Below are 16,483 nucleotides of genomic sequence, written 5' to 3' on the forward strand. Positions count from 1 at the left end.
TATATTTAAGCCTCGGGCTCAGTTTTATTCAGCTGTATATTTGTGTTTTAATAATAATAATAATAATAATAATAATAATAATAAAGCACTGTGTTCAGTTGTAGTTTCTTCTGCAACAAAAGTCTTTATTCATTTAAAAATGCTATAATAATATTTTATTACAAATAAATAAAAGGCTTCAAATATTAGCAAAAACAATCATTTATCATCAACAGTGAACACTTTAACACTTAAAAATACTGAAGTATAAAGAATTGTAAGTTTAAAGAACCAACTAAAGGAAATGTAGTGGAATAATAATGAAATATAATAATTATTTTTATTTCTTTCTTTCATTTTATTTTTATTCACCACTGAATTTAGTTTAGTTTCAGAGGCAGGTGCAGAGATGTGTAATTATAATAATAAAGAAATAATGTGTTTTTTTAACTCTCTTTTCTAATTTGATGATTTTAAATAAAGGACAATAGCGCACCCTAGAGGCTCGCCGCTGATCTCACCTTCTGTAGTTAATTAATAAAAATAGGTTGCTCATAAAACTCAGAAATACGGGTTTAAATATGACAGTCACAGACCGGAGTGTTATACTTTAAAGGGTTAAACATTAGTTACAATGCAGTGAACCACAAAAATTCACAGTCAGTTGAGAGAATGCTGCTGTAAATTTGGATAAATGTCAGAGAAAATAATAATAACAATAAAATAAAAATAAATAATTATCACCAATTAATCTCGTCATATTTCAGGGTGTTTATTATTTTTACTGTGAGTCGGTGTTTAATTAAATCACTGACAGAATCGTGGAGTTTGATCCTAGAGCTTCGTTTCAGCAACAAAAATCTACTCATATTTCCACAGGAAACAAAGCAGAAAAGGACTTTCATTTTCACGATTATTCAAGAGGCCAGAGGTCATTTACCGCTTCGTTCTTCATCAGCGTCGACCCCAGCCGCGTCCTGAGGACAAACAACGACCAGAAAATAAAGGATATTTAAAGAATCTGTTGTGTCTGAGACCATATCTATTTCCACCAATCAGCCACAAGATTAAAACCACACTGGGATGATGTGAGTAACACTGATGATGTGGTTACAGTGGCCCCTGTCCACCTCTAAAAGCTCCTAGACTCCGCCCATGAGCTTCAGAATGAGACCATGGAGCCGTGGAAGACCCTGGCTCTGAAGGACCACGCTGTCTTGTCCCTCGTGTGGACAGCGATGACCGGTGGAAGAGACGACCCCAGTTGCACTGTGGGAAGAAGGTGAGACAGCAGTGGCAGGGTGGAGCTCTGGTGATGTTCTGCTGTAGATCCTTGGGCTCTGGAGTTCTGTGGATGTTCCTCTGACTCAGACGCCCTCCCTGGACCTTCACAGCAGCGCTGTTCACTAACGGCAGTGTCGTCCCTCAGCAGGACGTTCAGGAACAGGACTGAATTCCAGGGGTCGACTCGGCTCCAGAATCCTCAGACCCTACTTCAGTCCAGAGTTCTGAGGACGCAGTCCGACCCATGGAGGCCCATCTCCACCTCGCAGCTTACGGGACTCACAGGACCTGCTGGTGGAGTCTTAGTGCCAGGGGCCACAGGAAGTGGCTCTACATTAGGCAGATGATTTTAGTTTTATGGCTGATTGGGGTGTGTGTGTGTGTGTGTGTGTGTGTGTAGGGGGGCAGCATTACCTCTGTGTTCTAATGTTCCTTAGTGTGTTTGTGTTCTGTGGTCGGAGGTTCCACCAGTCGCTCGTAGGAGAAGGTCATCATGATCTGTAAGAGATTCACAAAATCACCAGCAGAGGTCACTAATGCTCCACATTCAGGTATTACACAAACAAACACACACACACACACACACACACACTTACTGTGAGTAATGTCAGCAGAGCCATCATGACCCCAAGCATCACATAGAGGTTCGAGGTCAGTCCTCCAGCCCACAGTGGACCCAGGATTGTGGCCAAACCTCCGATAGACCTCCGAACTCCCTGACTAAAACCTGAACACACACACACACACACACACACCAGCATTTTTCCAAATCTAATCTCTGTCTGAATACTTTCCAGCAGGTGATGAAGGTGGTGATGTAATGAAGCCGGTGGTTCGGAGCAGTGGAGCAGGAAAGGCCTGTTCCTCTCAGAGCGAGGGGTGGGTTGAGAGATGTTTGAGCAATAACTGAGATCTCAGGCACTGACTTAAAGTTGCCATACTGCCCCAGTCACCACAGTGGAACACAGTTCTGTTTCTTAGTGAAACGTCTGTGACCTGCTTTGGTCCAAACTCCACGAGCCCCACAGCAGTGTTCTCCCCCTGTGTAAACAGCCCCTGTTGAGAACGCCCGCTTTCAGCACCTGTTCCTTTAAATGATAATGAGCCGCTTGCTGTTCACCCCGACCCCGAGCGCACAGCAGTGAGGAGCGAGGAGCAGAAGCTCTGGTTTTTAGCCGTTTTCACTCTGTTCTCTTTCTTCTCCGTTTTTACTCAGTGCTCTTATTTCTCCGCGCTCGTTGTGTCTGTTTCGCTGAGTTTAACCTCGTCTTTGCGCACTCACATAAACACGGGTCCAGCGCTGTGATTGGACAGACTCAGACGAGGGGGCGGGGCCATTCTAAAGTCTCTGCACTTGACGTCAGAAGTGGAGCACAATCAGAACGACTGTGTTTTCTCACTTAGGAAGAGCACAGAAAACTGACTGGGGTCTTGTTTGACAGTGTGTGTGTTGGTGGGCTCCAGATCCTCACATTAATATAAACATGAACAGGACTATTTTCATAGTCTATGCTCTTTAATTGGTGCAGATTTACCCTGAGTCTTCTCTGCTGTGACTTTAGAGAAAAGAGAAACCTGAGCCACTGCAACGAAGGGTAAACCCAGAACCTGAAGGAACACCCCGATGATAAACTCTGCCAACTGCCAGGAGAACCCACCTGCAGCAGAAAGGAGACAAACAGAACCTTCTTAGTCCATAGCTGTGGTTCTGAAAGTAGCTTGTAGCATGTAGCATTATAGATATGGAGTTCCTTAATGAGATGCTAATTTAGAGCAGTGTTAGCTTTTAGCATGTAGCATTATAGATATGGAGTCCCTTAATGAGATGCTAATTTAGAGCAGTGTTAGCTTGTAGCATGTAGCGTTATAGATATGAAGTTCCTTAATGAGATGCTAATTTAAAGCAGTGTTAGCTTTTAGCATATAGCATTATAGATATGGAGTTCCTTAATGAGATGCTAATTTAGAGCAGTGTTAGCTTGTAGCATGTAGCATTATAGATATGGAGTTCCTTAATGATATGCTAATTTAGAGCAGTGTTAGCTTGTAGCATGTAGCATTATAGATATGGAGTTCCTTAATGAGATGCTAATTTAGAGCAGTGTTAGCTTGTAGCATGTAGCGTTATAGATATGAAGTTCCTTAATGAGATGCTAATTTAGAGCAGTGTTAGCTTTTAGCATATAGCATTATAGATAGGGAGTTCCTTAATGAGATGCTAATTTAGAGCAGTGTTAGCTTGTAGCATGTAGCATTATAGATTTGAAGTTCCTTAATGAGATGCTAATTTAGAGCAGTGTTAGCTTGTAGCATATAGCATTATAGATATGGAGTTCCTTAATGAGATGCTAATTAAGAGCAGTGTTAGCTTGTAGCATTATAGATATGAAGTTCCTTAATGAGATGCTAATTTAGAGCAGTGTTAGCTTTTAGCATATAGCATTATAGATATGGCGTTCCTTAATGAGATGCTAATTTAGAGCAGTGTTAGCTTGTAGCATGTAGCATTATAGATTTGAAGTTCCTTAATGAGATGCTAATTTAGAGCAGTGTTAGCTTGTAGCATATAGCATTATAGATATGGAGTTCCTTAATGAGATGCTAATTAAGAGCAGTGTTAGCTTGTAGCATGTAGCATTATAGATATGAAGTTCCTTAATGAGATGCTAATTTAGAGCAGTGTTAGCTTGTAGCATATAGCATTATAGGTATGGAGTTCCTTAATGAGATGCTAATTAAGAGCAGTGTTAGCTTGTAGCATGTAGCATTATAGATATGAAGTTCCTTAATGAGATGCTAATTTAGAGCAGTGTTAGCTTTTAGCATATAGCATTATAGATATGGCGTTCCTTAATGAGATGCTAATTTAGAGCAGTGTTAGCTTGTAGCATGTAGCATTATAGATTTGAAGTTCCTTAATGAGATGCTAATTTAGAGCAGTGTTAGCTTGTAGCATATAGCATTATAGATATGGAGTTCCTTAATGAGATGCTAATTAAGAGCAGTGTTAGCTTGTAGCATGTAGCATTATAGATATGAAGTTCCTTAATGAGATGCTAATTTAGAGCAGTGTTAGCTTGTAGCATATAGCATTATAGATATGGAGTTCCTTAATGAGATGCTAATTAAGAGCAGTGTTAGCTTGTAGCATTATAGATATGAAGTTCCTTAATGAGATGCTAATTTAGAGCAGTGTTAGCTTTTAGCATATAGCATTATAGATATGGCGTTCCTTAATGAGATGCTAATTTAGAGCAGTGTTAGCTTGTAGCATGTAGCATTATAGATTTGAAGTTCCTTAATGAGATGCTAATTTAGAGCAGTGTTAGCTTGTAGCATATAGCATTATAGATATGGAGTTCCTTAATGAGATGCTAATTAAGAGCAGTGTTAGCTTGTAGCATGTAGCATTATAGATATGAAGTTCCTTAATGAGATGCTAATTTAGAGCAGTGTTAGCTTGTAGCATATAGCATTATAGGTATGGAGTTCCTTAATGAGATGCTAATTAAGAGCAGTGTTAGCTTGTAGCATGTAGCATTATAGATATGAAGTTCCTTAATGAGATGCTAATTTAGAGCAGTGTTAGCTTTTAGCATATAGCATTATAGATATGGCGTTCCTTAATGAGATGCTAATTTAGAGCAGTGTTAGCTTGTAGCATGTAGCATTATAGATTTGAAGTTCCTTAATGAGATGCTAATTTAGAGCAGTGTTAGCTTGTAGCATATAGCATTATAGATATGGAGTTCCTTAATGAGATGCTAATTAAGAGCAGTGTTAGCTTGTAGCATGTAGCATTATAGATATGAAGTTCCTTAATGAGATGCTAATTTAGAGCAGTGTTAGCTTGTAGCATATAGCATTATAGATATGGAGTTCCTTAATGAGATGCTAATTAAGAGCAGTGTTAGCTTGTAGCATGTAGCATTATAGATATGAAGTTCCTTAATGAGATGCTAATTTAGAGCAGTGTTAGCTTTTAGCATATAGCATTATAGATATGGTGTTCCTTAATGAGATGCTAATTTAGAGCAGTGTTAGCTTTTAGCATGTAGCATCCACAAAATCAGATGTGGTTCAGAAGCGTGACACGATGGCAAAGAGTTTCCAAACAAACTTCAAAAAGAGCCTTAAAACATTTCTACTTAAATCAGCAGTTCACAAAATTAATGAATTCACTCCAGTGCAGTATTAACTTTATGATTTCTTATTTTATTGTTTACTCTCTAGAAAAATATCTTTTAAATTGTTTTTAATTCATTTTTCTTTTTTCATAATTCAATCTACTTTCACTTTAATTTTAAATGAATGATTTTAATACTTTACTATTTTTCATTTTATTGTTTTAATTTAAATAATAATAATAACAAATTTTACGTATTATTTTTTCACTTTGTATCATAAAGCACTTTGAGCTGCATCTTAACGTATGAAAAGTGCTATAAACCTTTTATTATGATTATTATTATTGTCCAACCCAGACCCGGAAGTCCTTATATGGACCTGCTGCCCACTGCAGACTGACCAGAGTCTGAATGTGAGGGTCATTGGCTTGTGTTTAACTGTATTTACGTGTTCCAAAGAGAGCAGCGCGAGTGTGACCTCACCCTGAGGGTTAGCGAGGAAGATGAGGCACCACACGCCGGAGATGTTACAGAGGATTAAACCGACCGCGAGCACCACCCTCTCGGGCACTCTGCGGCTCAGCCAGCGCACGAACACGAAGCCAGCCACCACCTCCAGCCCACACACACAGTACATCACACTGTTCTCCAGCTCGCCGAAGTTAAAGAACCTCTGCGTCAGAGGAGTCACCATCGTCTGGAAACACACACACACGCACAGACACACACACACACACAGACAGACACACACACACACACAAACACACACACACACACACACACACACACACAGACACACACACACACGCACACACACACACACACACACACAGACAGACACACACACACACACACACACACACACAGTGTATTATACAGTCATTTATCAGGTGTTAAGGGAGTCTTTCTTTAACAGGGAAAGTCCACCAATAGTTCAACATTCTCTCTGTGATCCTCTGGGTGAGCTGTAACCACAGTGAATCTTGGTGTGATTGTGTGTGTGTGTGTGGGTGTGTCTGTGTGTGTGTGGGTGTGGGTGGGTGCTCACCTCCAGTGCCGTCTGGTTGAAGAGTGTAATAAACTGAGCTGTGAGCAGCACCACCACCTCCTCCCTGAGAAACTCTGGACTTACAGAGAGAGAGAGAGAGAAAGAGTGAAGGAGAGAGAGAGAGAGAGAGAGAGAGAGAGAGAGAAAGGATTAAAGGAGGAATCCGCCATTGTCTCCACTGACTCTTTTACACGTTATGACCCAGTCAACTGTTTTCTCTGTTGTTTCTCCACAAGTCTCGTGTTTCTCACCTCTACGAGCACTGAAGCGTCTGAACAGAGTGGAGGGGCTGTGGTCAGGAGGGGGCGGAGTCGTCTGGATCAGGTTGCCGTTAGCGACGGGCTGCGTCTGTGTTGTGGCGACAGCGCCGTAGGAGCCGGTGAGATCGTGAGACCGGACGAGTGGACGTTCCTCATCGTCTTCAACATTTTCCTCACCCTTCTCCTCCTCCTGCTCCTCCTCTAGCGGCGCCCTGCTGGACTGCGGCGGGACGTCCCAAAACATCAGGAGCACCACCAACTGCAGCAGCAGCCACAGCAGACACATGAACATCTGGAAAAAAAACACAACACAGAAAACGGTGATAAACACACGGTCTGCAAAGTAGCATCTGTAGGAAACTCAAATTAACAAAGTCTACAATTTAAAGAAGAAAGTCACCTGCTCAGGAGCAGAACATCTCCTTTCCCTGTGTGTGTGTGTCTGTGTGTTTGTGTGTGTGTGTCTCTGTGTATGTGTGTGTGTGTTTGTGTGTGTGTGTGTCTGTGTCTGTGTGTCTGTGTGTGTGTGTCTCTGTGTATGTGTGTGTGTGTTTGTGTGTGTGTGTGTCTGTGTCTGTGTGTCTGTGTGTGTGTGTCTCTGTGTATGTGTGTGTGTGTTTGTGTGTGTGTGTGTCTGTGTCTGTGTGTCTGTGTGTGTGTGTCTCTGTGTATGTGTGTGTGTGTTTGTGTGTGTGTGTGTCTGTGTGTGTGTGTGTGTGTGTCTGTGCGTGTGTGTCTCTGTGTGTTTGTGTGTGTGTGTCTCTGTGTATGTGTGTGTGTTTGTGTGTGTGTGTGTCTGTGTGTTTGTGTGTGTGTGTCTCTGTGTATGTGTGTGTGTTTGTGTGTGTGTGTGTCTGTGCGTGTGTGTCTCTGTGTGTTTGTGTGTGTGTGTCTCTGTGTATGTGTGTGTGTGTTTGTGTGTGTGTGTGTCTGTGTCTGTGTGTCTGTGCGTGTGTGTGTGTGTGTGTTTGTGTGTGTGTGTGTCTGTGTCTGTGTGTCTGTGCGTGTGTGTGTGTGTGTGTGCCTGTGTCTGTGTGTGTGTTTGTGTGTGTGTGTGTGTCTCTGTGTGTGTGTGTGTGTCTGTGTGTGTCTGTCTGTGTGTGTGTGTGTGTGTTTGTGTGTGTGTGTCTCTGTGTGTGTGTGTGTGTGTGTGTGTCTGTGCGTGTGTGTGTGTCTGTCTGTGTGTGTCTGTGTGTGTGTGTGTGTGTGTGTTTATGTGTGTGTGTCTGTGTGTGTGTGTGTGTCTCTGTGTGTGTGTATGTGTGTGTGTGTCTGTGTGTGTGTGTGTGTGTGTCTGTGTGTGTGTGTCTGTGTGCGTGTGTGTCTGTGTGTGTGTGTCTCTGTGTGTGTCTGTCTGTGTGTGTGTGTGTGTGTGTGTGTGTGTGTGTGTCTGTGTGTGTGTGTGTGTGTGTGTGTGTGTGTCTCTGTGTGTGTCTGTCTGTGTGTGTGTGTGTGTGTGTGTGTGTGTGTGTGTGTGTGTGGGGAGGGGGTGAAAGAGTCTTCTCACAAAGACAGGAAAAAAAAATAATACAAATGCTTCAGTGAATGCTAAATGACCCAGAGACACACAGCACACAGTGTAGAGGCCAAATAGTGATCTAGACGTTTGTGGACAGTGTCCCACTCATTGGTTCATGAGCCACAGTCTCTGTATAAAGCCCAATCAATTGGAAACAAAAGATGTGTGTCACATTCCTGCAGAAAAGTTTGGGAACCACTGTTTTAGCTCATAGCTGTCTTCACCTTTGAATAAAGACATAGAGAGTTTTTAATTTATTTTTTAAATAAAACTGGCCTCTTAAAAAGGCTTCAGTTTCCTACGCCATTTGTTCCACGTGGTGCATAGACCCCACTGATGTGTTTGGTGTTTTTGTGTTTTGTTGTGATTTACCCCAGGGGCAGTGAACTTGTTCACCACAAACGGACCGAGCCGGAAGTCACAGAGTCTCAGGAAGATGTTAAAGGCCGGACCTGCAGCAGAAACGAAGACTGAAGCCGTCGAACGCTGCCAGAATTAAAGGCACAGATTTATAACTTCACCCAGTGACCCGACGTGTCCAGTTACCGATTAAAAGTCCGACTTGGCGGCAGGCCATCACCGCGGCGAAGACAGTGGCTCGATCCTCGGGAGCTGTGTTTCTGGTCAGGAAACCGAAAATAGAGGAACCGGCGCCGGTGCCGATCCCTGAAACGACAGAACAGCGTTCCCTCGGCTGTAAACGCAGAACAAACAATGAGAAAACAACACGAGATCACGGAGAACGAGAGGAGCCCTTCTCACCTGCCACCAGTCGACTGCTCAGCAGCAGCCACTTCGAATAGCCCATAAAATACATGAAGTTACCTGCAACACAGAAACAGGAGGAAGCAGGGTTAGGAGACGGTCAGAGAGGACGTCTCAGCCGTGGAGGGAGCTGACACAAGAGGTATTCAGGGATACGTTCATTCTACTGCACCGTGTAAGGCAACACTATGTAATCAGAATCATTGTGGTGCTCCACTGAGGATGGACAGGTCTCAGCACTGCTGAAATTGCTCTATGTAATGCTTTGTAACTCCTGGAGGAGGGTAGGACATTGTGAACGCTAAGGGACTTTCAGTCTGTACTCACCCACTATTTCGAAGCAGTTGGAGAAGAGAATGATATTTTTGGTGGTCCGTGTCCGGTCAGAGACGAGTCCGAACAGAGGGCCACAGAGCAGCCCACTGAAGCTGAAGGCTGACAGAGTCAGGCCCAGGAAATACGGAGCAGCTCCCAGAGTCTGGAGATAATGCCAGATAGTGGGTAAAATCACCGCTGAGGAGCAAAGAGGAGGAGAGGAGAGAGGAGGAGAGGAGAGAGGAGAGGAGAGGAGAGAGGAGGAGAGGAGAGAGGAGAGGAGCAGAGTGGAGGAGAGGAGAGAGAGGGGGAGAGGAGAGGAGCAAAGAGAGGAGAGGAGAGAGGAGGAGAGGAGAGAGGAGAGGAGCAGAGTGGAGGAGAGGAGAGAGAGGGGGAGAGGAGAGGAGCAGAGTGGAGGAGAGAGAGGGAGGGGAGAGGACCAGAGAGGAGGAGAGGAGAGGAGATAGAGGGAGGGGAGAGGAGCAGAGAGGAGGAGAGGAAGAGGGGGAGAGGACAGGAGCAGAGTGGAGGAGAGGAGAGGAGAGGTGAGAGAGGGAGGGGAGAGGAGCAGAGAGGAGGAGAGGGAGCAGAGAGGGGGAGAGGAGAGGAGCAGAGTGGAGGAGAGGAGAGGAGAGGTGAGAGAGGGAGGGGAGAGGAGCAGAGAGGAGGAGAGGGAGCAGAGAGGGGGAGAGGAGAGGAGCAGAGTGGAGGAGAGGAGAGGTGAGAGAGGGAGGGGAGAGGAGCAGAGAGGAGGAGAGGGAGCAGAGAGGGGGAGAGGAGAGGAGCAGAGTGGAGGAGAGGAGAGGAGAGAGAGGGAGAGGAGAGGAGCAGAGTGGAGGAGAGGAGAGGAGAGAGAGGGAGAGGAGAGGAGCAGAGTGGAGGAGAGGAGAGTAGAGAGAGGGAGGGCAGAGGAGCAGAGAGGGGGAGAGGACAGGAGCGGAGGGGGAGAAGAGAGAGGAGAGGAGCAGAGTGGAGGAGAGGAGAGAGAGGGAGGGGAGAGGAGAGGAGCAGAGAGGGGGAGAGGAGAGGAGAGAGAGGGAGGGGAGAGGAGAGGAGCAGAGAGGGGGAGAGGAGAGGAGAGAGAGGGAGGGGAGAGGAGAGAGAGGGAGAGAAGAGAGAGGAGAGGAGCAGAGAGGGGGAGAGGAAGAGAGGAGAGGAGTAAATGAGAGGGGGAGAGAGGTGAGGAGGACAGAAGAGAAGGAGGAAAGAGGAGAGGGCAGTAGAGGAGAAGACAGAGGAGGGAAGGAGGAGAGGATTTGAGAAAAGGAGGAGAGAAGAGAAAACATGTCTTTAGTTAAACACTGGAGCATCGAGGCTGGTGTCAGAGCGGCAGGATTCCTGATTAATCTTTCCTTTTTCCTTGTGTGCAGCTTTGACTCTTTATTAAAACCTTTATTTTCTTCTAGAACATTCTGCAACAGTCAGAGAACATCGCTCTAATTCCTGACTCTCTCCACAGAACCGTGACACAACTTCAGAGGAAAATGACATCAATGACTTGACGTTTTCACTGAAGAGTTTTGAAACTCTTCAAGCTTTTCTTTCTTTTTTACAACTCTCAGACCTCTGAATATTGAATACTCAACACAGAATACTGAGTACTGAATACTCAACACAGAATACTGAGTACTGAATACTCAACACAGAATACTGAGTACTGAATACTGAATACAGAATACTGAGTACTGAATACTCAACACAGAATACTGAGTACTGAATACTCAACACATAAAACTGAGTACTGAATACTCAACACAGAATACTGAGTACTGAATACTCAACACAGAATACTGAATATTGAATACTCAACACAGAATACTGAGTACTGAATACTCAACACAGAATACTGAGTACTGAATACTCAACACAGAATACTGAGTACTGAATACAGAATACTGAGTACTGAATACTCAACATAGAAAACTGAGTACTGAATACTCAACATAGAAAACTGAATACTGAACACTAAACACAGAAAGCCTGGTACTGAATATTGCGTATTAAATACTGAATACTAGGTACTGAATACTGAATACTGCGTACTAAATACTGAATACTAGGTACTAAATACTGAATACTAGGTACTGAATACTGCGTATTAAATACTGAATAATAGGTACTGAATACTGAATACTGCGTATTAAATACTGAATACTAGGTACTGAATACTGTGTACTAAATACTGAATACTAGGTACTGAATACTGAATACTGCGTACTGAATACTGAACACAAAACACTGAACACAGAATCCTTGTACTGAATACCAGGAACTGAATACTGAACACTAAACACTGAGCACAGAGCACCTTGTACTGAATACTGAGCACTAATCACTGATCACATAACTCCTTGTACTGAATACTGAACACTAATTACTAAACACAGAACTCCTTGTACTGAATACTGAACACTAAACACTGAAAACAGAACACCTTGTACTGAATACTTAACATTAAACACTGAACACAGAGCACCTTGTACTGAATACTGAACACTAAACACTGAAAACAGAACACCTTGTACTGAATACTGAAAACTAATCACTGAACACAGAATCATTGTACTGAATACTGAACACTGAACACAGAACACCTTGTACTGAATACTGAAAACTAATCACTGAACACAGAATCATTGTACTGAATACTGAACACTGAACACAGAACACCTTGTACTGAATACTGAAAACTAATCACTAAACACAGAATCATTGTACTGAATACTGAACACTGAACACAGAACACCTTGTACTGAATACTGAAAACTAAACACTGAACACAGAATCATTGTACGGAATACTGAACACTAAACACTGAACACAGAGCACCTTGTACTGAATACCGAACACTAAACACTGAACACAGAATCCTTGTATTGAATACTTAATAACGGGAACTGAATACTGAATACAGGATAGTGAAACTGAAAACTGGGTACTGAACAATGAGAACAGAACAGCAGAATGGAACAGTGCAACAGTGGAAAGCAGAATATTTTCAATAATTCAATTTATGAGGAATTTAAACGCTTGTGAACGGAGGGATGTTAACCTACTTTTTATTATTATTATTATTTTCTTTGCTCTGTAAAAAAAAACACAATGTAAAAGAACTGAGAATTAATAACAATATCAATCTAATATTACATTTCTTTTTAAACAGGTAGTTTCTATAATAATAATAATAATAATAATAATAATAATAATAATTGACTCTTTATTAAAACCTTTATTTTCTTCTAGAACATTCTGCAACAGTCAGAGAACATCGCTCTAATTCCTGACTCCACAGAACTGTGACACAACTTCAGAGGAAAATGACGTCAATGACTTGACGTTTTCACTGAAGAGTTTTGAAACTCTTCAAGCTTTTCTTTCTTTTTTACAACTCTCAGACCTCTGAATATTGAACACTCAACCAGAATCAGAGTACTGAATACTCAACACAGAATACTGAGTACTGAATACTCAACACAGAATACTGAGTATTGAACACTGAATACTGAGTACTGAATACTCAACACAGAATACTGAGTACTAAACACTCAACCAGAATGCTGAGTACTGAATACTCAACACATAATTCTGAGTACTGAATACTGAACACAGAATACTGAGTACTGAACACTCAACCAGAATGCTGAGTACTGAATACTCAACACAGAATTCTGAGTACTGAATACTGAACACAGAATACTGAGTACTGAATACTCAACACAGAATACTGAGTACTGAACACTCAACCAGAATGCTGAGTACTGAATACTCAACACAGAATGCTGAGGACTGAATACTGAACACAGTTATAGACCACTGATCAGAGGAGAGAGTAACAGTTATAGATCACTGATCAGAAGAGAGTGTAAACAGTTATAGATCACTGATCAGAGGAGAGTAACAGTTATAGATCACTGATCAGAGGAGAGTGTAAACAGTTATAGATCACTGATCAGAGGAGAGTAACAGTTATAGATCACTGATCAGAAGAGAGTGTAAACAGTTATAGATCACTGATCAAAGGAGAGTGTAAACAGTTATAGATCACTGATCAGAAGAGAGTAACAGTTATAGATCACTGATCAGAGGAGAGAGTAACAGTTATAGATCACTGATCAGAGGAGAGTGTAAACAGTTATAGATCACTGATCAGAGAAGAGTAACAGTTATAGATCACTGATCAGAAGAGAGTAACTGTTATAGATCACTGATCAGAGGAGAGTAACAGTTATAGATCACTGATCAGAAGAGAGTGTAAACAGTTATAGATCACTGATCAAAGGAGAGTGTAAACAGTTATAGATCACTGATCAGAAGAGAGTAACAGTTATAGATCACTGATCAGAGAAGAGTAACAGTTATAGATCACTGATCAGAGGAGAGTGTAAACAGTTATAGATCACTGATCAGAGGAGAGTAACTGTTATAGATCACTGATCAGAGGAGAGCGTAAACAGTTATAGATCACTGATCAGAGGAGAGTAACAGTTATAGATCACTGATCAGAGGAGAGTGTAACAGTTATAGATCACTGATCAGAGGAGAGTAACAATTATAGATCACTGATCAGAGGAGAGTGTAAACAGTTATAGATCACTGATCAGAGGAGAGTGTAAACAGTTATACATCACTGATCAGAAGAGAGTGTAAACAGTTATAGATCACTGATCAGAGGAGAGAGTAACAGTTATAGATCACTGATCAGAGGAGAGTGTAAACAGTTATAGATCACTGATCAGAAGAGAGTGTAAACAGTTATAGATCACTGATCAGAGGAGAGTGTAAACAGTTATAGATCACTGATCAGAGGAGGGTAACAGTTATAGATCACTGATCAGAGGAGAGTGTAAACAGTTATAGATCACTGATCAGAGGAGAGTGTAAACAGTTATAGATCACTGATCAGAGGAGAGTAACAGTTATAGATCACTGATCAGAGGAGAGTGTAAACAGTTATAGATCACTGATCAGAGGAGAGTGTAAACAGTTATAGATCACTGATCAGAAGAGAGTGTAAACAGTTATAGATCACTGATCAAAGGAGAGTGTAAACAGTTATAGATCACTGATCAGAAGAGAGTAACAGTTATAGATCACTGATCAGAGGAGAGAGTAACAGTTATAGATCACTGATCAGAGGAGAGTAACAGTTATAGATCATTGATTAGAGGAGAGTAACAGTTATAGATCACTGATCAGAGGAGAGTGTAACAGTTATAGATCACTGATCAGAGGAGAGTGTAAACAGTTATAGATCACTGATCAGAAGAGAGTGTAAACAGTTATAGATCACTGATCAGAGGAGAGTAACAGTTATAGATCACTGATCAGAGGAGAGTGTAAACAGTTATAGATCACTGATCAGAGGAGAGTGTAAACAGTTATAGATCACTGATCAGAGGAGAGTAACAGTTATAGATCACTGATCAGAGGAGAGTGTAAACAGTTATAGATCACTGAGGAGAGGAGAGTGTAAACAGTTATAGATCACTGATCAGAGGAGGGTAACAGTTATAGATCACTGATCAGAAGAGAGTAGTTATAGATCACTGATCAGAGGAGAGTAACAGTTATAGATCACTGATCAGAGGAGAGTAACAGTTATAGATCACTGATCAGAGGAGAGTAACAGTTATAGATCACTGATCAGAGGAGGGTAACAGTTATAGATCACTGATCAGAAGAGAGTAGTTAAAGATCACTGATCAGAGGAGAGTAACAGTTATAGATCACTGATCAGAGGAGAGCGTAAACAGTTATAGATCACTGATCAGAGGAGAGTAACAGTTATAGATCACTGATCAGAGGAGAGTGTAACAGTTATAGATCACTGATCAGAGGAGAGTAACAATTATAGATCACTGATCAGAGGAGAGTGTAAACAGTTATAGATCACTGATCAGAGGAGAGTGTAAACAGTTATACATCACTGATCAGAAGAGAGTGTAAACAGTTATAGATCACTGATCAGAGGAGAGAGTAACAGTTATAGATCACTGATCAGAGGAGAGTGTAAACAGTTATAGATCACTGATCAGAAGAGAGTGTAAACAGTTATAGATCACTGATCAGAGGAGAGTGTAAACAGTTATAGATCACTGATCAGAGGAGAGTGTAACAGTTATAGATCACTGATCAGAGGAGAGTAACAGTTATAGATCACTGATCAGAGGAGAGCGTAAACAGTTATAGATCACTGATCAGAGGAGAGTGTAAACAGTTATAGATCACTGATCAGAGGAGAGTGTAAACAGTTATAGATCACTGACCAGAGGAGAGAGTAAACAGTTATAGATCACTGATTAGAGGAGAGTAACAGTTATAGATCACTGATTAGAGAAGAGTGTAAACAGTTATAGATCACTGATCAGAGGAGAGTGTAAACAGTTATAGATCACTGATTAGAGGAGAGTAACAGTTATAGATCACTGATCAGAGGAGAGTAACAGTTATAGATCACTGATCAGAGGAGAGTGTAACAGTTATAGATCACTGATCAGAAGAGAGTGTAAACAGTTATAGATCACTGATCAGAGGAGGGTAACAGTTATAGATCACTGATCAGAGGGGAGTAACAGTTATAGATCACTGATCAGAGGAGACTCACCGTACTCTACTCCGCTCAGTGAGAAAATAAGTCCGATGCTAAAGAAAGTCAGTTTCCTCCTGCGCTGGACGTCCATCTCTGCTCTAAACACTAACAAACTGGCATTGCCATATGTGTGCGTCTGTGTGTGTGCGCGCGCGCGCGTGTGTTAAATCTCAGCTCCGTTCTTCTGACACAATTCCGCAGGCACCGAAACACCGCAACAGCTTCATGAGAAACTCCTCCACACACACACACACACAGACAGACAGACAGAATGAGAGAGAGAGAGAGAGAGAGAGAGAGAGAGACTGCAGTAAAAACACACTGCAGGTGAGTGGAAACTCTTCCGGTGTCTCTCTGTCGTTGCTCATTTACTCCTCCCCTCTCCTCCTCCTCTCCCAGATTCTCTCCGTCTCCCGCTTCATTCTTTTCTCGTTTGATCACACACACACTCTCATTCTCCAGTCCTTCTCTCAGTTTGTATTCTTCTAAACTCTTTTTATTGAAGTCTGTCTCTAGACGCATTCCTAGAAACTGCTGCTAACCTTCATTTGAACATAAACGTGAACATGGGAAATTATCTCTAAATATGTGTCTGTA

At 42.1% G+C, this 16,483-nt stretch overlaps 1 protein-coding gene across 1 annotated transcript; it reads right to left on the bottom strand.

Moving 5' to 3' along the window:
* Positions 1 to 314: 314 nt before the first annotated feature.
* On the bottom strand, positions 315 to 16,220 carry mfsd8l1 (major facilitator superfamily domain containing 8-like 1). The gene is made up of 12 exons (XM_066648063.1): positions 15,902 to 16,220; positions 9,310 to 9,495; positions 8,980 to 9,042; positions 8,764 to 8,883; positions 8,590 to 8,669; positions 6,690 to 6,990; positions 6,439 to 6,512; positions 5,874 to 6,087; positions 2,799 to 2,921; positions 1,860 to 1,990; positions 1,678 to 1,761; positions 315 to 956 (listed from the first exon to the last, which is right to left on the bottom strand). Exons 1-11 carry the CDS (start codon positions 15,975 to 15,977, stop codon positions 1,687 to 1,689), a joined length of 1,443 nt encoding a protein of 480 aa, XP_066504160.1. The 5' UTR covers positions 15,978 to 16,220; the 3' UTR covers positions 315 to 956; positions 1,678 to 1,686.
* Positions 16,221 to 16,483: the final 263 nt, after the last annotated feature.

This window comes from Hoplias malabaricus, chromosome 16 (genome assembly GCF_029633855.1).
Source record: "Hoplias malabaricus isolate fHopMal1 chromosome 16, fHopMal1.hap1, whole genome shotgun sequence".
Lineage (NCBI taxonomy): Eukaryota > Metazoa > Chordata > Actinopteri > Characiformes > Erythrinidae > Hoplias > Hoplias malabaricus.